The sequence below is a fragment of the Somniosus microcephalus genome, chromosome 5 (assembly GCF_052327205.1).
Source record: "Somniosus microcephalus isolate GS21.2 chromosome 5, FLI_Smic_1.0, whole genome shotgun sequence".
In the NCBI taxonomy this organism is placed as follows: Eukaryota; Metazoa; Chordata; class Chondrichthyes; order Squaliformes; family Somniosidae; genus Somniosus; species Somniosus microcephalus.
In genome coordinates, this window is record NC_140991.1 from 82,914,655 (window position 1) to 82,937,953 (window position 23,299).

Consider the following 23,299-nt stretch of genomic DNA (forward strand, 5'->3'; position numbering starts at 1 on the left):
GGGGAGGGAGGGGGCAGAGAGAGAGGGGGGAGGGAGGGGGCAGAGAGAGAGGGGAGGGGGGAGAGAGAGGGGGGGGGGCAGAGAGAGAGGGGGAGGAGAGGGGCAGAGAGAGAGGGGGAGGGAGGGGGCAGAGAGAGAGGGGGAGGGAGGGGGCAGAGAGAGAGGGGGAGGGAGGGGGCAGAGAGAGAGGGGGAGGGAGGGGGCAGAGAGAGAGGGGGAGGGAGGGGGCAGAGAGAGAGGGGGAGGGAGGGGGGCAGAGAGAGAGGGGGAGGAGGGGGCAGAGAGAGAGGGGGAGGGAGGGGGCAGAGAGAGAGGGGGAGGGAGGGGGCAGAGAGAGAGGGGGAGGGAGGGGGCAGAGAGAGAGGGGGAGGGAGGGGGCAGAGAGAGAGGGGGAGGGAGGGGGCAGAGAGAGAGGGGGAGGGAGGGGGCAGAGAGAGAGGGGGAGGAGGGGGCAGAGAGAGAGGGGGAGGGAGGGGCAGAGAGAGAGGGGGAGGGAGGGGGCAGAGAGAGAGGGGGAGGGAGGGGGCAGAGAGAGAGGGGGAGGGAGGGGGCAGAGAGAGAGGGGGAGGGAGGGGGCAGAGAGAGAGGGGGAGGGAGGGGGCAGAGAGAGAGGGGGAGGGAGGGGGCAGAGAGAGAGGGGGAGGGAGGGGGCAGAGAGAGAGGGGGAGGGAGGGGGCAGAGAGAGAGGGGGAGGGAGGGGGCAGAGAGAGAGAGGGAGGAGGGGCAGAGAGAGAGGGGGAGGGAGGGGGCAGAGAGAGAGGGGGAGGGAGGGGCAGAGAGAGAGGGGGAGGGAGGGGGCAGAGAGAGAGGGGGAGGGAGGGGGCAGAGAGAGAGGGGGAGGGAGGGGGCAGAGAGAGAGGGGGAGGGAGGGGGCAGAGAGAGAGGGGGAGGGAGGGGGCAGAGAGAGAGGGGGAGGGAGGGGGCAGAGAGAGAGGGGGAGGGAGAGGGAGGGGCAGAGAGAGAGGGGGAGGAGGGGCAGAGAGAGAGGGGGAGGGAGGGGGCAGAGAGAGAGGGGGAGGGAGGGGCAGAGAGAGGGGGAGGAGGGGGCAGAGAGAGAGGGGGAGGGAGGGGGCAGAGAGAGAGGGGGAGGAGGGGCAGAGAGAGAGGGGGAGGGAGGGGGCAGAGAGAGAGGGGGAGGGAGGGGCAGAGAGGGAGGGAGGGCAGAGAGAGAGGGGGAGGGAGGGGGCAGAGAGAGAGGGGGAGGGAGGGGGCAGAGAGAGAGGGGAGGGAGGGGGCAGAGAGAGAGGGGGAGGAGGGGCAGAGAGAGAGGGGGAGGGAGGGGGCAGAGAGAGAGGGGGAGGGAGGGGGCAGAGAGAGAGGGGGAGGGAGGGGGCAGAGAGAGAGGGGGGAGGGGGGCAGAGAGAGAGGGGGAGGGGGGGCAGAGAGAGAGGGAGGGAGGGGGCAGAGAGAGAGGGGGAGGGAGGGGGCAGAGAGAGAGGGGGAGGGAGGGGGCAGAGAGAGAGGGGGAGGGAGGGGGCAGAGAGAGAGGGGGAGGGAGGGGGCAGAGAGAGAGGGGGAGGGAGGGGGCAGAGAGAGAGGGGAGGGAGGGGGCAGAGAGAGAGGGGGAGGGAGGGGCAGAGAGAGAGGGGAGGGAGGGGGCAGAGAGAGAGGGGAGGAGGGGCAGAGAGAGAGGGGAGGAGGGCAGAGAGAGGGAGGAGGGCAGAGAGAGAGGGGAGGAGGGGCAGAGAGAGAGGGGAGGAGGGGGCAGAGAGAGGGGAGGGAGGGGGCAGAGAGAGAGGGGGAGGGAGGGGGCAGAGAGAGAGGGGGAGGGAGGGGGCAGAGAGAGAGGGGGAGGGAGGGGGCAGAGAGAGAGGGGGAGGGAGGGGGCAGAGAGAGAGGGGGAGGAGAGGGGCAGAGAGAGAGGGGGAGGGAGGGGGCAGAGAGAGAGGGGGAGGGAGGGGGCAGAGAGAGAGGGGAGGGAGGGGCAGAGAGAGAGGGGGAGGGAGGGGGCAGAGAGAGAGGGGGAGGGAGGGGGCAGAGAGAGAGGGGGAGGGAGGGGGCAGAGAGAGAGGGGGAGGGAGGGGGCAGAGAGAGAGGGGAGGGAGGGGCAGAGAGAGAGGGGGAGGGAGGGGGCAGAGAGAGAGGGGGAGGGAGGGGGCAGAGAGAGAGGGGGAGGGAGGGGGCAGAGAGAGAGGGGGAGGGAGGGGCAGAGAGAGAGGGGAGGGAGGGGCAGAGAGAGAGGGGAGGGAGGGGCAGAGAGAGAGGGGAGGGAGGGGTCAGAGAGAGAGGGGAGGGAGGGGCAGAGAGAGAGGGGGAGGGAGGGGTCAGAGAGAGAGGGGAGGGGGAGGGAGGGGCAGAGAGAGAGGGGAGGGGGAGGGAGGGGGCAGAGAGAGAGGGGGAGGGGGAGGGAGGGGGCAGAGAGAGAGAGGGGGAGGGAGGGGGCAGAGAGAGAGGGGGAGGGAGGGGGCAGAGAGAGAGGGGAGGGAGGGGCAGAGAGAGAGGGGGAGGGAGGGGGCAGAGAGAGAGGGGGAGGGAGGGGGCAGAGAGAGAGGGGGAGGGAGGGGGCAGAGAGAGAGGGGGAGGGAGGGGGCAGAGAGAGAGGGGGAGGGAGGGGGCAGAGAGAGAGGGAGGGGGAGGAGGGGGCAGAGAGAGAGGGGGAGGGAGGGGGCAGAGAGAGAGGGGGAGGGAGGGGGCAGAGAGAGAGGGGGAGGGAGGGGGCAGAGAGAGAGGGGGAGGGAGGGGGCAGAGAGAGAGGGGAGGGAGGGGCAGAGAGAGAGGGGGAGGGAGGGGGCAGAGAGAGAGGGGGAGGGAGGGGGCAGAGAGAGAGGGGGAGGAGGGGGCAGAGAGAGAGGGGGAGGGAGGGGCAGAGAGAGAGGGGGAGGGAGGGGCAGAGAGAGGGGGAGGGAGGGGGCAGAGAGAGAGGGGGAGGGAGGGGGCAGAGAGAGAGGGGGAGGGAGGGGGCAGAGAGAGAGGGGGAGGGAGGGGGCAGAGAGAGAGGGGGAGGGAGGGGCAGAGAGAGAGGGGAGGGAGGGGGCAGAGAGAGAGGGGGAGGGAGGGGGCAGAGGAGAGGGGGAGAGAGAGAGCACATGCTATTATAAATCCCATCAAGTTATGCTCAAAGCCTGTTCACATGTGGAAGCTGACCCCATAAATGTAGATGAAGTTGCCAAAGTGTAGCAAGCAGATGAGGAAGAGGAGGGGCCAAAAATAGATCCTTCGGGGACTCCAGAAGTAAGTGTGCAGGGTTGGGAAGAGAAGCCATTGCTGGAGATGCACTGGCTATGATAGGTAAGAATGCATTCAAGCTAGGGGAATTCCACTGAGCAGGCCAATGGAGATGGTGTGGAAGAGAACAGTGTGATTGCCCATGTCAAAGGCTGGCGATCAAAGAGAACAAGGTGGAATAATGCATCACGGTTACAGTCACAGAGTATGTCAGTTGTGACTTTGGTTCGGACCACTTCAGTGCTGTAGCAGGCACAGAAACTGGTGGGCGTCAAACATGGAGTTACAGGTAAAATGGGCATGGATTTGGGAAGTGACAACATGTTTAAGGACTGGAGAGGAAAGGGAAGTTGGAGATGGGACGGTAGTTTGCAAGAACAGAAGGGACAAGAGTGTTTTTTTGAGGATGGGGTGATGATAGCGGTTTTGAAAGGGTGAGGCTCAAAAGCTGAGAGGGAACCAGTTAAAATGTCAGCTAGCATGGAGACCAGGAAGGTAAGTTTGGTGGTCAGCAGTTTAGCAATAATGGTGTCAAGGGAGCAGGAGATGGCAGAGTTGAACTCAGAAAGGGCATGAGGAGAGACGGTAGAAAAAGTGTGGGTCCAGAAGAAGCCTGGAGGGAGATTTGGCGGGCAAAGGGAAGACACGGGAAGCAGCGGAGACAGCTCAAAGGGTGGTCTCAATCTTAGTGACAAAGTCATAATCAACTGGTCATAGTTAACTTAGCAATCAACTGCAAATTATTTCTTGATAAACTAGTAGCAATGACATTGCTATTAGTAATTCTGTGGTGCAAGAATCTTTCAATAGTCACTGAAAAGATTTCATCTTTTGTGGTTGGTATGCAGATGACAACCAGGTCATGTAATTCAGTTGTGACATTTGACCAAAGCTCGCTAAAAACTCTAAATTGACCACATATTTGACTACAGTTAGGGAATAAATGTACATGGTTAACAGCCTACTGTAGCCTTTTTAAAATGTAAGCTTAGTTGCCACAAAGAGCGACACTAACCAATATTTGATCTGTAACTGCACTGTTGCTTTATATAATAGCAAAAATACTGCGGATGCTGGAAATCTGAAATAACAACAGAAAATGCTGGAAATACTCAGCTGGCCAGGCCCTCCTAACTCCCCGCCCGTCTCTGCACCTGCTTAATATCAGGTGTTACATCTCCAGCTTTTTCCAGTTCTGATGAAGGGTCCCAGACCTGAAACGTTAACTGTTTCTCTCTCCACGGATGCTGCCTGGCCTGCTGAGTATTTCCAGCATTTTCTGTTGCTTTATATATTCAGTTGTGGAAGAAATTATTTCTGACTGCTAACTTATATTAAGCTTTTTAATCCCTGCTTAGAGAGATCAGATTTTTCAGGATCAAACTAGCATGCAGCTCTGTGCTACATATGGTGAGAACAAAAAATTAATTGTTTATCACGTTAATAAGTTTATATGTTCAAAAGAAATTACAAACATTTCTACTAATGCTATTCAAATGATAGCTACTACAATGTAATTATAAAATAAATATTCAATCTAACTATATTTTAGTACGACAGTACCGGATATGGTGATTATACACAGTGATAGCAGATCCCAGTTACACAGTTGTCACATGGTCACTTTCACGACGATATTGGACACAGAATTTAAAATAACTGCACATTTTAAACAGCTAACAATAGTGAGAATTTGAAAACACACAAACAGCAGGCTGGAGGCAGAGGTGGGGACGGAAGGGGAAAATGTCTGCATATTTATGCTAACGTATTGATAAAAAAGCCGTATCGATGTTCTTACCTTTCAAGCCACCCGCCAGATAAATAGTGCAAGTGCAGGGGTTTGGCCCCCGGGAGGGACACCCACCCCATTTACCTGCCAAACCTATATGGCGCAGGGGATTGTCCCTCGGGCAAGGAGCCCCCACAACTTGATTTACCAACTGAACCCACACATTACAGGGGCGATCCTCAGGTAAGTAACAACCCCAAGCCCACCCCCGCGCCACTAACCTGCCAAACCTACACGGTGCAGGGGATCAACACCCCCCCTCCCGATTTACCTTCCAATCCTACACAGCACAGGTGATCAACACCCCCCCTCCCGATTTACCTTCCAATTCTACACAGCACAGGGGAATCAACCCCCCCTCCCGATTTACCTTCCAATCCTACACAGCACAGGTGATCAACACCCCCTCCCGATTTACCTTCTAATCCTACACGGTGCAGGGGATCAACACCCCCCCTCCCGATTTACCTTCCAATCCCACACAGCACAGGTGATCAACACCCCCCCTCCCGATTTACCTTCCAATTCTACACAGCACAGGGGAATCAACCCCCCCTCCCGATTTACCTTCCAATCCTACACAGCACAGGTGATCAACACCCCCTCCCGATTTACCTTCTAATCCTACACAGAGCAGGGGATCAACACCCCCCCCTCCCGATTTACCTTCTAATCCTACACAGCACAGGGGATCGACCCCCCGTCTGATTTACCTGCCAATCCTACACATCACAGGGGATCAACACCCCCCCTCCCGATTTACCTTCCAATCCTACACAGCACAGGGGATCAACACCCCGTCTGATTTACCTTCTAATCCTACACAGAGCAGGGGATCAACACCCCCCCTCCCGATTTACCTTCCAAACCTACACAGCACAGGGGATCGACCCCCCGTCTGATTTACCTGCCAAACCTACATCACAGGGGATCGACCCTCCTCCTGATTTACCTGCCAAACCTACACATCACAGGGGATCGACCATCCGTCTGATTTACCTGCCAAACCTACACAACGCAGGGGATCAACACCCCGTCTGATTTACCTTCTAATCCTACACAGAGCAGGGGATCAACACCCCCCCTCCCGATTTACCTTCCAAACCTACACAGCACAGGGGATCGACCCCCCGTCTGATTTACCTGCCAAACCTACATCACAGGGGATCGACCCTCCTCCTGATTTACCTGCCAAACCTACACATCACAGGGGATCGACCATCCGTCTGATTTACCTGCCAAACCTACACAGCACAGGGGATCGACCCTCCTCCTGATTTACTTTCCAAGCCTACACAGCGCAGGGGATGGACACCCCACCCCCTTCCCCTCCCGATTAACTTGTCAAACTCAGGGGATTAACCCGCAGACAATGACCCCCATCTCCTGATTTACATGTGAACCTACACAGTGTTGGGGACTGAACCTCAGCCAGGGACTCCACTCTTGATTTACCTACACAACGCAAGAGCTCGGCCCTCAAGAGAACCCCCAGCTCCCCCTCCCGATTTACCCACACGGGCGGCAGGCTCCAGGTGTCCCCTCCTCCTGTCACTACTGCTCGGAGCGGGAGTTTGCGTTTGGCCGGCTGGCTCTGGCTGTATCCCCCACCACCCCCCAGGATGAGGAGGTCCCTTCTTCCCCCCTGATAAATGCCGCCGTGTCCCGGGCCTGCTGCCTGCCTGGCGGGCCCGGAGTTGGTGAAGGTCTCTCCCCGGCTCTCACACACACACAGCCCGTCCCTCCGCCCAACCCGGGGCTGCCCTGCCCGGGAGCCCGGCCCATCGCCCGCTACCTGTGCGTTTGCTCATTTTCCTCCTCGTTGTCTCCGTCGATCCCGCAGGTGTCGTGATCGTCCAGCTCCAGGCTCTGCTGGCTGGCCGCCGACTCGCTGTCCTCCGCCATCATGCAACCGCCGCCGAGCGAGCCCGAGCCCGCAACAGCGCCCCCGCGCGACAGCGACACGGCGCACCTCCCGCACCCGCACCCGGGAAACCTGCACCTCCCACTAACTCGTGCACCGGGAAACCTGCACCTCCCACTAACTCATGCACAGGGAAACCTTCACCTCCCACTAACTCATGCACAGGGAAACCTGCAGCTCCCACCAACTCATGCACCGGAAAACCTGCACCTCCCACTAACTCATGCACCGGGAAACCTGCACCTCCCACCAACTCATGCACAGGGAAACCTGCACCTCCCGCTAACTCATGCACCGGGAAACCCGCACCTCCCGCCAACTCATGCACCGGGAAACCTGCACCTCCCGCCAACTCATACACCGGGAAACCTGCACCTCCCGCCAACTCATACACCGGGAAACCTGCACCTCCCGCCAACTCATACACCGGGAAACCTGCACCTCCCGCCAACTCATACACCGGGAAACCTGCACCTCCCGCCAACTCATGCACCGGGAAACCTGCACCTCCCGCCAACTCATACACCGGGAAACCTGCACCTCCCGCCAACTCATACACCGGGAAACCTGCACCTCCCGCCAACTCATGCACCGGGAAACCTGCACCTCCCGCCAACTCATACACCGGGAAACCTGCACCTCCCGCCAACTCATACACCGGGAAACCTGCACCTCCCGCCAACTCATGCACCGGGAAACCTGCACCTCCCGCCAACTCATGCACCGGGAAACCTGCACCTCCCACCAACTCATACACCGGGAAACCTGCACCTCCCGCCAACTCATGCACCGGGAAACCTGCACCTCCCGCCAACTCATACACCGGGAAACCTGCACCTCCCACCAACTCATACACCGGGAAACCTGCACCTCCCGCCAACTCATACACCGGGAAACCTGCACCTCCCACCAACTCATGCACCGGGAAACCTGCACCTCCCACCAACTCATACACCGGGAAACCTGCACCTCCCGCCAACTCATGCACCGGGAAACCTGCACCTCCCGCCAACTCATACACCGGGAAACCTGCACCTCCCACCAACTCATACACCGGGAAACCTGCACCTCCCGCCAACTCATGCACCGGGAAACCTGCACCTCCCACCAACTCATACACCGGGAAACCTGCACCTCCCAAGCACAACCAAACTTGTGCCTTAGGCAATCATCATACAATTTACGCTTCTTGCAACCAAATGTACAGAAGCCTCCTAAGAATAGTCACTGTAGGATACGTGGCAGTCAATTGTCCACAGCAAGGTCCCACAAACAGCAATGTGATAATGACCATCTTGTTTTTAGTGATGTTGGTTGAGGGAAAAATATTGACCATGACACTTGGTAAACTTCCCTGCTCTTCTTTGAAACAGTGTCATGGGATCTTTTGCATCCACCCGAGAGGGCAAAAGGGGCTTCGGTTTAATGTATTAGCCAAAAGATGGCACCTCTGACAGCACAGCACTCCTTCAGTGCAAGTGCCAGCCTAGATTTTGTGTTCAAGTCTCTGGAGTGGGACTTGAACCAACAACCTTCTGATTCAGAAGTAAAAGTACTACCAACTGAGCCAAGGCTGACACCTTAGACATTAATCAGGTAACCTTCGCTTTCCACAACCAAACACACATTGGGCAACCTCCACAACCATACATGTCCATGTCTGCCTTTCGTGGTCATACAAGTCTATCTGCACCTCTCACAACCATACATGTCCACCTGTGCCTCGTAAAAACATGCGCACCTGAAAATCTGCACCTCATACAAACAAACATATACATTGGGCAACATAAGAACATAAAAAATAGGAGCAGGAATAGGCCACTTGGCCCCTCGAGCCTGTTCCACCATTCAATAAGATCATGGCTGATCTTGGGCTCAAAGCCACTTCCCCGCCCGCTCCCCTTCACTCCCTTATCTTGCACAAATCTGTCTATGTCCAACTTAAATGTATTTAATAACCCAGCCTCCAGAGCTCTCTGGGGCAGAGAATTCCACAGATTTACGACCTTCGGAGAAGAAATTCCTCCTCATCTTAGTTCTAAAAGAGTGACAATTTATTCTAAAACTGTGCCCCCGCGTTTTAGATTTCCCCACGAGGGGAAACATCATGCTGGATTTTCCTCCAGAAGTCGGGAAGGAGGCGGGACTACAACTTTCGGGTTGTAGTCCCGTCTCCATCGAGATGCAGCCAATCCACGCGATTTTCACTTGATTGACCTTGTTGAGCCCGCCCAGCGGGCTCAGCAGGCCAATTAAGGGCCACCCGGCAACAGGTGACGTCATAGACTGAAATTTCATCTGTGTTGACAGATGAAATATTAGTGTTTCACAGCTGTTTGAAGCTGTCAAACACTGACAGTCTTACTTCTAAACTGAGTCCTTCTACGCAGACTCAGTTAGAAATCTCACCGGCACTGAAAGCTGCAGGCTGTCACTTTTGACAGCTCGCGGCCAGTCTGCTTTCTGTGCCGGCTGAATGATGGACTCCCGACGCCTAGAGGAAGGAAGGCTGTAAAGGTAATTACAGGTAATTTAAACTTCTTTACACACTTTAGACACACCAAACACTCTTACTTTTGCACTCATGCACCCATCACTCACCTAAACACCGACATCTCGACCCCTCCAAGTCCTTCAACCCGACGGCCCGCCTCCTCTAACTTGGCGTGGTTTGGAGCCGTCGGGAATCCCACACGACAACCTTCAAAATAGGGATTAGGCTAAAAACTGCCTGTTAACAGGCAGTTAATTTGCACTAATCCCTTCCCGCCTCGGGTCGGCGGGTCCCAGTGCGGGGCGGGTACCCGCCTCCTTTGAAACTTACAGGGAGGCGGGTTTTGGGCAGGATGGTGTCAGGACCCCCGAATTCGGGATTTTAGCCCACCGCATGCCTGAAAGCCCACCTCACGGCATACTGAAAATCGACCCCATCCTCTCTGCATCTACCTTGTCGAGCCCCCTCAGTATCTTGTATGTTTCAATAAGATTGCCTCTCATTCTTCTAAATTCCAATGAGTATAGGCCCAGCCTGCTCAACCAGATGACACAAAGCTGGGTGGGAGGGTATGCTGTGAGGAGGATGTCGGGAAACTCCAGTACAATTTGGACAGGTTGGGGGATTGGGCAGAAACATGGCAAATGCACTATAATGTGGATAAATGTGAGGTTATCCACTTTGGTGGCAAAAACAGGAAGGCAGATTATTATTTGAATGGCAATAGATTGGGAGAAGGGGAAGTGCAAAGAGAACTGGGTGTTCTTGTGCACCAGTCGCTGAAGGTAAGCATGCAGGTGCAGCAAGCGGTTAAGAAGGCAAATGGTATGTTGGCCTTCGTAGCAAGAGGGTTCGAGTACAGGAACAAGGATGTCTTGCTACAGTTGTACAGGGCCTTGGTGAGACCGCACCTTGAATATTGTGTGCAGTTTTGATCGCCTTACCTGAGGAAGGACGTTCTTGCCATGGAAGGAGTGTAGCGAAGATTCACCAGGCTGATACCTGGGATGACAGGAATGACGTATGAGGAGAGATTGTGTCAATTGGGCTTATACTCACTGGAGTTTAGAAGACTGAGAGGGGATCTCATCGAAACCTATAAAATTCTGTCAGGCCTGGACAGACTAGATGCAGGAAGGATGTTTCTGATGGCCGGGGAGTCCAGAACCAGGGGTCATAGTCTAAGGATAAGGGGTAAGCCATTTAGGAGTGAAATGAGGAGGAGTTTCTTCACCCAGAGAACATAAGAACATAAGAAATAGGAGCAGGAGTAGGCCATACAGCCCCTCGGGCCTGCTCCGCCATTCAATAGGATCATGGCTGATCTGAATCTAGACTCACGTCCACTTCCCTGCCCTCTCCCCGTAACCCCTAATTCTCTTATCTGCTAGGAAAATGTCTATCTCCATTTTAAATTTATTTAATGTTGCAGCTTCAACAGCTCTCTGGGGTAGCAAATTCCATAGATTTACTACCCTCTGAGTGAAGAAGTTTCTCCTCATCTCAGTTTTGAAAGGGCAGCCCCTTATTCTAAGATTATGCCCCCTAGTTCTAATCTCACCCATCAGTGGAAACATCCTCACCGCATCCACCCAATCAAGCCCCCTCACAATCTTATATGTTTCGATAAGATCGCCTCTCATTCTTCTGAACTCCAATGAGTAGAGTCCCAACCTACTCAACCTTTCCTCATACGTCAACCCCCTCATCTCTGGAATCAACTGAGTGAACTTTCTCTGAACCGCCTCGAGAGCAAGTATATCTTTTCTTAAATATGGAAACCAAAACTGCACGCAGTATTCCAGGTGTGGCCTCACCAATACCCTGTATAACTGCAGCAAGACTTCCCTGTTTTTATACTCCATCCCCCTTGCAATAAAAGCCAAGATTCCATTGGCCTTCCTGATCACCTGCTGCACCTACATACTAACTTTTTGTGTTTCATGCACCAGGACCCCCAGATCCCTTTGTACTGTAGCACTTTGCAGTTTCTCTCCATTTGGATAATAACTTGCTCTTTGATTTTTTCTGCCAAAGTGCATAACCTCACACTTTCCAACATTATATTGCATCTGCCAAATCTCTGCCCACTCACTTAGCCTGTCTATGTCCTTTTGCAGGTTTTTTATGTCCTCCTCACTCACTTTCCTTCCCATCTTTGTATCGTCGGCAAACTTGGATATGTTGCACTCGGTCCCTTCCTCCAAATCATTAATATAGATTGTAAAGAGTTGGGGTCCCAGCACTGACCCCTGCGGAACACCACTAGTTACTGATTGCCAGCCTGAGAACGAACCATTTATCCCAACTCTTTGTTTTCTGTTAGATAGCCAATCTTCCACCCATGCCAGTATATTACCCCCAATCCCGTGATTTTTTAACTTGATCAGTGGAATTTTTTAACATTATCAGTGAACCTGTGGCATTCTCTGCCACAGAGGGCGGTGGAGGCCAGTTCATTAAATATATTCAAGAAAGAGTTGGATATATTTCTTAAGGCTAAAGGGATCAAGGGATATGGGGAGAAGGCAGGGACAGGGTACTGAATTTGGATGATCAGCCATGATCTCATTGAATGGCGGAGCAGGCTCGAAGGGCCGAATGGCCTACTCCTGCTCCTATCTTCTATGTTTCTATGTTTCCTCATAAGTCAACCCCCTCATCTCTGGAATTAACCTAGTGAATCGTCTCTGAACTGCCTCTAATGTAAGTATATCCTTCCTTAAATAAAGAGACCAAAACTGTACGCAGTACTCAAGGTCTCACCAATACCCTGTACAGTTGTAGCAGGACTTCCCTGCTTTTATACACCAACCCCTTTGAAATAAAGGCCAACATTCCATTTGCCTTTTTGATTACTCACTATACCTGCATGCTAACTTTTTGTGTTTCATGCACAAGGACCCCCAGTTCCCTCTGAACTGTAGCATTTTGTAATCTCTCCATTTAAATAATAATTTGCTTTTTTATTTTTCCTGCCAAAGTGTATAACCTCACACTTTCCCACATTATACTCCATCTGCCAAATGTTTGCCCACTCACTTAGCCTGTCTATATCCCTTTGCAGGTTCTTTGAGTCCTCTGCACAACTTGCTTTCCCACCCATCTTTGTATCATCCACAAACTTGGCTACATTACACTCGGTCCCTTCATCCAAGTCATTAATGTAGATTGTAAATAGTTGGGGCCCCAGCACCGATTCCTGTGGCACCCCACTAGTTACCGTTTGCCAACCGGAAAATGACCCATTTATCCCGACTCTCTGCTTTCTGTTAGCTAGCCAATCCTCTATCCATGCTAATATATTACTCCCAATTCCGTGAGCTCTTCTCTTATGCAGTAACCTTTTATGTGGCACCTTATCGAATGCCTTCTGGAAATCCAAATACACCACATCCACTGGTTTACCTTTGTCCACCCTGCTCGTTACCTCCTCAAAGAACTCCAGCAAATTTGTTAAACATGATTTCCCTTTCCTAAAACCATGCTGACTCTGCTTGACTGCATTATGATTTTCCAAATGCCCTGCCACTGCTTCCTTAATGAAGGACTCCAGCATTTTCCCAACGACAGATGTTAGGCTAACTGGTCTATAGTTTCCTGCTTTCTGTCTCACTCCTTTCTTAAATACGGGTGTTACATTTGTGGTTTTCCAATCCACTGGGACCTCTCCAGAGTCCAGGGAATTTTGGTATATTGCAACCAATGTATCCACTATCTCTGCATCCACTTCTTATAAGACCCTGGGATGCAGGCCATCTGGTCCAGGGAACTTGTCATCTTTTAGTCCAATATTTTACTAAGTTCTATTTCCTCAGTGATAGTGATTGTCTTTAGTTCCCCCTCCCTGTGGCCCCTTGATTATCCATTATTGGGATGTTGTTCGTGTCTTCTACCTTTAACCTGTGCCTTTCACAACCAAATACACGCACAGGAAAACCTGTGCCTCCCAAGAACAAGTGTACTAGGAAACTTGCACCTCTCAGTCAGAACCCAATACGTGCTCATGGCAATTGGCACCTCCTGCAAGCAAACATATGCATCAAGCAATTTGTGCATCCTGCACCAAACACTTTTCTTGGGAAACCTATGCCTCCCAGCCAGTGTTCCCTGTAATTCTTTTTTTGGGCCATGTGGCCCCTTTAACGGGTTGTGCGGCCCATTTAAAAATCCGCACGTGCGTTTTTTTTTCCAATTTAAAAGCCGGCTAACTGGCTGCACGGGACCCCTGGAGAGCTTAAAGGGAACATTGCTTTTAGCCACAGTCAAATATGTGCTCTGCAATTGGCACCTCTCACAACTAAATGCATGCACCAGGCAACCTTCACCGCCTGCAATCAAGTGCACAGATTGGATAATTTACATCTCCCACAACTCAACACATGTACTAGGCACAATCATACATATGCACCAAGCAATTTGTTGCCTCTCACAGCCAAGTCCATGCATTGGCAACCTGCACTTTCTGCAGTCAACCACATAGAATGAGCACTCTGTATCTTCCACATACAACATGTGCACCAGCCAAGCTGAATCTCCTGGAACCAGTCACATGAACCAACCAATCTGCAACTCCTGCAACCAAAACATCTGCACTGGGAAAATTGTGCCTCCTGCAACCAAACACATATATTGGGCAATCTCTGCCACTCGCAATCACACGTACACCAGACAACCTGCACCTTCCACGAACTCATGCACCGGGAAACCTGCACATTGCAATCTGTGCTTCTCACAACCAAATATGCATCTGAAAACAGCATATACAAGTTAGATTTCTGAGAATAGATTTACGGATGGAGAATCCAATGAGGCCAACTTACTTTTTTACATAGGATTACATAGGATATACGGCACAGAAGCAAGCCATTCGGCCCAACCAGTCCATGCCAGCGTTTATGCTCCACTCGAGCCTCCTCCCGTCTTTCCTCATCTAACTCTATCAGCATAACCCTCTATTCCCTTCTCCCTCATATCCTTATCTAGCCTCCCCTTAAATGCATCTAAACTATTTGCCTCAACTACTCCCTGTGGTAGCGAGTTCCACATTCTCACCACTCTCTGAGTAAAGAAGTTTCTTCTGAATTCCCTATTTGATTTCTTGGTGACAATTTTATATTGATGACCTTTAGTTATGCTCTTCCCCACAAGTGGAAACATTCTCTCTGTATCCACTCTATCAAAACCTTTCATAATTTTAAAGACCTCTATTAGGTCACCCCTCAGCCTTCTCTTTTCAAGAGAAAAGAGACCCAGCTTTCCTGATAGGTATACCCTCGTATTTCTGGTATCATCCTTGTAAATCTGCTCTGCACCCTCTCCAGTGCCTCTGTATCCTTTTTATAATATGGCAACCAGAATTGTACGCAGTACTCCAAGTGTGGTCTAACCAAGGTTCGATACAAGTTTAGCATAACTTCATTACTTTTAAATTCTATCCCTCTAGAAATAAATCCTAGTGCTTGGTTTGCTTTTTTATGGCCTTGTTAACCTGTGTCGCTACTTTTAGTGATTTGTGTATTTGTACTCCGAGATCCCTTTGCTCCTCTACCCCACCGAGACTCGTACCCTCCAAGTAATAAATGACCTCCCTATTCTTCCTACCAAAATTTAATACCTCACATTTATCTGTGTTGAAATTCATTTGCCAATTATATGCTCATTCTGCAAGTTTATTAATATTCTCCTGTAATTTGTTGCAGTCCTCCTCAGTATTGACTACCCCCCCCCCCGAATTTGGTGTCATCTGCAAATTTAGAAATTGTTTTTTTGATTCCAAAGTCCAAATCGTTAATATAAATTGTGAACAGCAGTGAATAGCTACCCATTACCCCTACCCTCTGCTTTCTGTCTTGAAGCCAGCTAGCTATCCATTCTGCTACTTGTCCCCTGACTCCCCATTCTCTGACCTTATTCATCAGTCTATTATGGGGTACCTTATCGAAGGCCTTTTGAAAATCTAGATAAATTACATCATCTGCATTACTCTTGTCTACTCTCTCTGTTACCTCTTCAAAAAATTGAATGAGATTGGTTAAGCAAGACTTTCCCTTTTGAAATCTATGCTGACTATTCATTATTATATTTTTGGTTTCTAGATGTTCTTCTATTTTCTCCTTTAGTAGGGATTCCAATACTTTTCCTACCACCAATGTTAAGCTGACTGGTTTATAGTTCCCTGGACATGTTCTATCTCCCTTCTTAAATATAGGTATTATTATGTTAGCTATCCGCCAGTCCTCTGGCATTACACCTTTTTCTAACAAATGATTAAATATGTGTAGTAATGCCTCTGCTGTCTCTTCCCTAGATTCTTTTAAAATGAGCGGATGTAATCCGTCTGGACCAGGGCTTTTTTCCTCTTTGAGTTTGATTAGTTTATTTAATATATCTCCTCTTTTTATTTTAAATGCAGTTATTTCATTACTAATCTCATCATCCTGTGTCATGCCCACCTGTTCTATCTCCCTGGTAAATATTGAAGCAAAGTAATTATTTAATATTGCTGCCAGAGATATTATCCTGTCCATCCCTTAGTGGCCCTATTCCCATCCTGAACTTCCTTTTTAAATTTATTTTCCTTGATAATTTAATTTCATAGTTCCTCTTTGCCTTCCTAATTTTTTTTTGACTTCTCTCCTAATCTCTTCATATTCTCCGTTATCATGCTCTCCCCTGCTGTCCATGTACTTAATGAATGCCTCTTTCCTTACCTTCAATTTTTCCTTTATGGCTTTATTCATCAATGGTGTCTCATTAGCGTTTACATAGAAACATAGAAACTAGGAGCAGGAGTAGGCCATTCGGCCCTTCGAGCCTGCTCCGCCATTCAACGAGATCATGGCTGATCATCCAGACCCTAGCACCTGGTCCCTACACCGACAGCCATCCCACCCAAGCCCTATCCCCGTAACCCCGTAACCCCACATATTTAATCCCTCCTAACACTAAGGGCCAATTTTTTTATCATGGCCAATCAACCTAACCCGCACATCTTTGGACTGTGGGAGGAAACCGGAGCACCCGGAGGAAACCCACGCAAACACGGAAAGAATGTGCAAACTCCACACAGACAGTCACCCGAGGCCGGATTTGAACCCGGGTTTGTACTTTTTGTACTTTTTTTTTATGTGGAATATATTTTTCATGGATTCTGTTGAAAACCATTTTAAATGTTTCCCATTGCTGTTCTATGTCATTGTTTGCCAATATTGTTGTCCATTTTTATTTTCCCAAGTTCTATTCTCAGCCTCTCAGAATCAGCTTTTCTCCAATCTATTACCCTGGTCTTCATCATACTTCCCTGGCCAAATTTTCAATATGGGCTCCTGTTGCACGCAGATCCATGTTGGGATCGTGACTGTGTAATATCAATTATATACAGTGCAACCCAAATAGAAAAAAACAATGGGAAGTTCTTTACAAGAGGAAAGGTGGATGCTGAATAGGAGTGCAGCAATTTTGTGGAGAGACAAGAGCAAAGGTACAGTTGAAGAGGTGGATTTTCCGAAGAATTTGAAAGCAGGGAGAGAGAGGTAGCATTGCTAAGTGATTTTGAAAGGATAGTCCACAGAGGAAGAGCATAGTGGCTGGAAGGACTGTTTCCAATGGTAGATTACAAACAACAGGGAACAAGCACAAATCTAGAGTCAGCGGCAGGGTTGATGCAGACTGAGGTATATGAGTGTAGAAGATTTCACAGATAGGATGGAGGGAGGCTGAAGATCTTGAAGTAATTTCACTAGGCCCCAATCTCTCTCTCTCTTAGGCAGTCCCTCGGAACCGAGGATGACTTGCTTCCACATTAAAAATGAGTTCTCAGGTGGCTGATGAGTCCAATGCGGGACTTACCCTCGCTGTCACAGGTGGGGCAGACGGTGGTTGAAGGGGCGGGTGGGTGGGGTGCTTGGGTTGACATGCGCTCCTTGCGCTTGGCTTCCGCTTGCTCCCGGCGAAGAGACTCGAGGTGTTCGGCGCCTTCCTGGATGCTTCTCCTCCACTTTGTGTGGTCTTGGGCCAGGAATTCCCAGGTGTTGGTGGGGATGATGCACTTTTTCAACGAGGCTTTGAGGGTGTCCTTGAAGCGTTTCCTCTGCCCACTTGGGGCTGTCTTGCCGTGGCGGTGCTCTGAGTAGAGCGCTTGTTTTGGGAGTCTCGTATCGGGCATGCGGACGATGTGACCCGTCCATCGGAGCTGATCGAGCGTGGTCAAAGCTTCGATGCTGAGGATGTTGGCCTGAGTGAGAACACTGATGTTGGTGCATCTATCCTGCCAATGAATTTGCAGGATCTTGTGGAGGCAGCATTGATGGTACCTCTCCAGTGCTTTGAGGTGCCTGCTGTACATGGTCCATGTCTCTGAGGCATACAGACGGCGGGTATCACTACTGCTCTGTAGACCATGAGCTTGGTGCTGGGATTGACGTCCTGGTCTTCAAACATTCTCTTCCTCAGGCGACCGAAGGCTGCACTGGCACACTGAAGGCAGTGTTGGACTTTGTCATCGACGTCTGCCCTTGTTGACAGTAGGCTCCCTATTATGTCCATGTATAATTGAGACACGGACTGCAGGAGTTGATTATAACAAGTCTTTACTGAATGGAGACAACCTGGAAACTGAAACTACAGAAGCCTGCTAGGGCCTTTTATACAGGGGTGGTCACTGCTGGTACTGCAGTCTGAGACCAGTTATTCCCTTAAAGGTACATACACAACAATTCCTCCCCTTTTAGATAAACAGTACATAACATTCATTTAACAACTAAATAATAACTAATTACAATTACAATTACGGTTGCTAGATACATTGGTTGAAGTTAAGCAATTATAAGTTCAGTCTTTGAGGAGGCTTCCTGATTCTGTCTGGATAACGCCTCTTTGGGATATCAGGTTCTTCTGGCAAGGTTGCGTCGGGATCAATGTCGTTGTTTGGTTTGTCTGCTTCCAATATCACCGATTCTGCGGTAGATGCAATTGGTACTTCGGTTTCATCGCCAGGTGTATCAGATCGTGGTGTGGAGTTGACGTTTTCCAGTGACTCTAGAATCTGGTCAGCATGGCGTCTTACAATGCTCTCTCCAACGTCCACGGTATACATTAGAGGTCCTTGCCGTGTACAGATCGTTCCTGGCTGCCATTTCTCTGTGCGGTAGTCCCGGGCCAAAACTGGTTGACCTATCTTAAAACTCCTGGTCGGCCTTTCATTCATATTGTGAAACTGCCTGTTCTCCACATCTCTTCTGACGTTTGGCTTAACCAAATCCAAGCGGCATCGTAGTCTTCGATTGAAGAACATCATGGCTGGAGTTTGGTTGGTAACCACATGTGTCGCATTCCGGTAGGCAAACAAGAAATTATCCCCCTTGTGTTGTAGGGGTATATCTTCATTACACATTGCCTTCTTGAATGTTTGAACAAACCTCTCGGCCAATCCATTAGTGGCTGGATGATATGGGGCGGATGTGTAATGCTTAACACCATTGTTCTTTAAAAACCTCCGGAACTCTTCAGACACAAACTGTGGTCCATTGTCAGAGCAAATCTGTTCAGGCAGCCCATTCCTGGTGAATATCACAGAAATCACAGAAATCACAGAAACCCCACAGTGCAGATAGAGGCCATTTCGGCCCATCGAGCCTGCACCGACACATATCCCACCCGATCCCCGTAACCCCTAAACCAACACATATCCCACCCTATCCCCATAACCCCACGTATTTAATCCCCCTAACACTAAGGGTCAATTTATCATAGCCAATCAACCTAACCTGCACATCTTTGGACTGTGGGAGGAAACCGGAGCACCCGGAGGAAACCCACGCAAACACGGGGAGAATGTGCAAACTCCACACAGACAGTCGCCCGAGGCCGGATTCGAACCCGGGTCCCTGGCGCTGTGAGGCAACAGTGCTATCCACTATGCCACCGTGCTGCCCATTACGAATATGGTTCGTAAGACTGTGATAGTTTTTTCTGTGGTGGTTGAGGACATTTTTATTACCTCTGGCCACTTTGAATGTGCATCCACCGCAATTAAAAACATCGAGTCCATAAAAGGACCAGCAAAATCAATGTGCACCCTTTGCCATGGAGATGAGGGCCACTCCCATGGATGTAGAGGGACTTGTGGTGGAGCGCTTTGGACCTTCTGGCATCCTGTACAACTCTTGGTCATCTCTTCGATTTCTCTATCGATTCCCGGCCACCACACAAACGCTCTGGCTAAGTTCTTCATTTTTACCCCTCCCAGATGACCCTCATGAAGCTCATTGAGCACTCTATCCTTCAATTTGGGTGGAATTACTACTCTGGATCCACACATCAAGGTTCCTCTGCACACTGACAGCTGTTCTCTTCTCAGCGCGAATGCTGGCAGCAGTGGTTCGCCATGTGCTGGCCATCCCTTCACCGTCAAATCATAGACCCAGGAGAGTGTCGGGTCATTTCGTGTTTCCTTTTCTATGTTTGCATTCGTCACAGGGAGACATTCGACTATAGTTGAGTGGAATAACCCCACTGGATCCACTGCCAGTTCTTCTTCCACCGTCGACAACGGTAGGCGCGACAATCCATCAGCATTCCCATGCTGTTTAGTTCCTTTGTACTCGATGTCATATTGGTGTGCCCCTAGGAAAAGGGACCACCTCTGTAGCCGTTGTGCCGTCATTATCGGTACGCCCTTCTGAGGGTTGAAAATGGAGACGAGAGGTTGATGATCAGTTAGTAGAGTAAATTTCTGACCGTGCAGGTAGTGTTTGAACTTCTTCACCCCCCACACCAGGCTGAGAGCCTCTCTGTCAATCTGGGCGTAGTTACGCTCGGCTGAAGTTAACGAGCGTGACGCAAAAGCTATCAGCCTCTCTGAACCATCAAGGAATTTATGTGACAGTACCGCCCCAATGCCGTAGGGAGACGCATCACACGCCAGTCTTATCGGTAGTGATGGGTTGTAGTGAGCCAATACTTCTCTTGAAGTGATTAGGTCCTTACTCTTCTGAAAGGCCCGCTTACATTCATCGCTCCATTTCCATTCTACTCCCGTTCGTAGTAGGGCGTTCAGTGGATGCAGAATTGTGGACAAATTCGGCAAAAACTTATGGTAGTAATTCACCAATCCGAGGAATGACCTCAGTTGCGACACATTTTCAGGCGCTGGAGCCTTAACTACCGCTTCAATTTTGTCAGGGGACTTATGCAACCCCTCTTCATCAATCACGTGGCCACAATACGATATCCGTTTCTTAAAAAACTCGCACATGGGGCGATTGGCTCGTAGCCCATGTTTACGTAGTCTAGTGAGCACCTGCTCTAGGTTGGCAAGGTGTTCACTGTCATCTTCACCTGTCACTAGGATGTCGTCCAAGTAACACTGAGTCCCCGGAATCCCTTGCAGGACTTGTTCCATCGCTCTTTGCCATATCGCCGGAGCTGATGCTACTCCGAATACCAGTCGATTATACTGGTAAAGACCTTTGTGAGTGTTTATCGTGAGATACTTCCTAGAGGATTCTTCAACATCCATCTGCAAATATGCTTGTGCTAGGTCAATTTTTGTAAAACGCTTCCCTCCAGATAGTGAGGCGAAGATATCTTCTATCCTTGGAAGAGGATATTGTACTGTGTGAAGGACTGGCTTCACTGTCACCTTGAAGTCCCCACAGATGCGAACCTTCCTTGGCTCCTCAGACTTATTGTTTAACGTTTTCTTCATGACAGGAATGATGGGTGTCGCCCACTCGCTCCAGTCTACCTTAGATAACACGCCTGCATTCTCCAGATTCTCCAGCTCTGCCTCGACGGCTGGCCGAATTGCATATGGTACCGGTCTTGCTTTGAAAAACTTGGGGATTGCATTCTCCTCTATTTTTATCGAGGCGGTTACGCCTTTAAGAGTGCCCAGTTCTTGTTGAAATACCTCTTTGGCGTCAGCTAAGATTGTTGACAATCGTCCAGGAGTGACGTCGTCATCCTTTTTACCAGCCACCGTCAGTGCCTGAATGGAGTGCCAGTCTAAACTTATCTTTCTGATCCATTCACGTCCCAATAACGGTGGTCCACCATCTTGCAGAATGTAGAGATACAATTTCCGTATTTTCTTGCCGTTGTATTCGACAGGCACCCTTATTTTTCCTCTGGGGTATACTTTTTGCCCCGTATACATCCTCAAGACAATGGATGTCTCTCTCAAGGGTATGTGTGACAATAGCCGCTCGTAGTCTCGTCGATTCATGACGGTTAGAGCTGATCCTGTATCCAATTCCATTTTGACTTGGGACCCTGCTATCGTGAGGGTGACCCAAATGGTTCGGTGATCCTCTTTTGCGATTACGTTATGAAGTTTGAGACAGCTTAGTCTCTTGTTCCCGGATTCACTATCGCTCATCTGGTCTTCGGAACTACTGTCCGTCATCTTTTGTACTTTCCTGTACGGTTCCTTAGTAGCCTTTTTGTTGTCGTCGGTCTTCTTCCCAGACCTGCAAACTCGTGCAATGTGTCCCATCTTTCCGCATTGCCTGCATATTTTGTCCTTGGACCAGCTGTCCTTCTGGTCATGGTTTGTTCTGCTGCAGCGATAACATTTTGCAAATCCCCGTGTCATTTCGTGGGTGCCGTATTCCTGTGGCTTTTGTTGTATTTCCGCAGCTCCCCTTGCTGCTGCTTCATACGATACTGCCACGCTGAAAGCCTTATCTAGCGTCAGCTCTTTCTCCGAGAGTAACCTCTTCTGGGTTCCTTCACTCAGGGGTCCACAGACAAATTTGTCCCATAAGGTATCTGCCAGTCCTGCTCTGAACTGGCAGTGCTTTGATAGCTTGCGTAGTTCCATAAGGTAATCAGCATTGCTCTCATTTTTATGCTGATTTCTCCTGTGGAATTTAAACCTTTCTGCTATCAACAGCGGTGTAGGATTTAGGTGTTCCTGTAGGATAGCAACAATTTCGTTAAAACTCTTCGCCTTCGGTTTGGCTGGAGTAATCAGGTCCCGCAATAGGCCGTACGTTCTTGCGCCCATTAAATTTAGCAATACCGATCCCTTTTTCTCATCGGCTATTTCGTTTGCCTCGCAATATACCTCGACTCTTTCCACATACGTGGTCCAGTCTTCTATTGCATTATCGAAGGCAGTGATATCGCCAGTCTTTGGCATCTTGAAAATCTAAGATGGCGCCTCCCGCGCTTTTCCTTCTTCCCCGCCGAGTTAAGATGGCGCCTCCTGCGCTTTCCCGCCGCTGCCGCTGCTGCCAACGCTGTTGCTGGTGATTATATTTATTTTACTATCCTGTAATGGCGACGCCCTATGGTCTTCGCGCCTCCCCGATCGCTGCTGCCAACGCTGCTCTCCGCGGTATTTTTATTTTTCTATCGCACTTCAATATTTGCTCCGTTAATTGAAGAACCGTTCCCGTTGTGAAGCGGACCCTCTGGGACACTTCCCTCCCTCTTCTTAGGTCCGAACGCTGCCCGGTTTCGAAGCTCCAGCCGCTGTGTGCTCCACCCTCTCTCTCTCTCTTTGCTTCCCGACTCGCTGCCCGGCCCCGTTGCAGAGCCACCCGATCGAGCTCTAGCCCGCCGCAGCCCAGGAAGGATCAGTGCACTACCTGCCACCAGCCCGATTAGCTGGGAAACCACAGACTGGAGACCAAGCCTGGCTCTCGACAGTCTCTCCTGCAACTTTTCAATTCGATGATTTGGAGGGCGGATGCCCACGGTCGACGCCCGTTTCTCGTGTTCCTTTGGATTATTTTTTTTTCTTTCTTCTGGCTTCGACCTTCAATAACGTCGTCTGAGGTGCTGCCGAGTTGCAGGTAAGTTCGTTTCTTACTCGTCGCCAGTATTATGTCCATGTATAATTGAGACACGGACTGCAGGAGTTGATTATAACAAGCCTTTACTGAATGGAGACAACCTGGAAACTGAAACTACA

At 50.6% G+C, this 23,299-nt stretch overlaps 1 protein-coding gene across 2 annotated transcripts in view; it reads right to left on the reverse strand.

The window, feature by feature from the left end:
* The window catches only part of nmt2 (N-myristoyltransferase 2), a 57,013-nt gene extending 50,023 nt beyond the window's left edge, over nucleotides 1-6,990 (reverse strand). The window contains exon 1 of one of the 2 annotated variants that reach the window (XM_085987914.1): nucleotides 6,753-6,990. In XM_085987914.1, the coding sequence (XP_085844040.1) occupies nucleotides 6,753-6,865 (113 nt within the window). In that variant the 5' untranslated portion in view covers nucleotides 6,866-6,990. The remainder of the gene's footprint in view (nucleotides 1-6,752) is intronic. The other variant, XM_085987913.1, reaches the window with a different exon arrangement.
* Nucleotides 6,991-23,299: the final 16,309 nt, after the last annotated feature.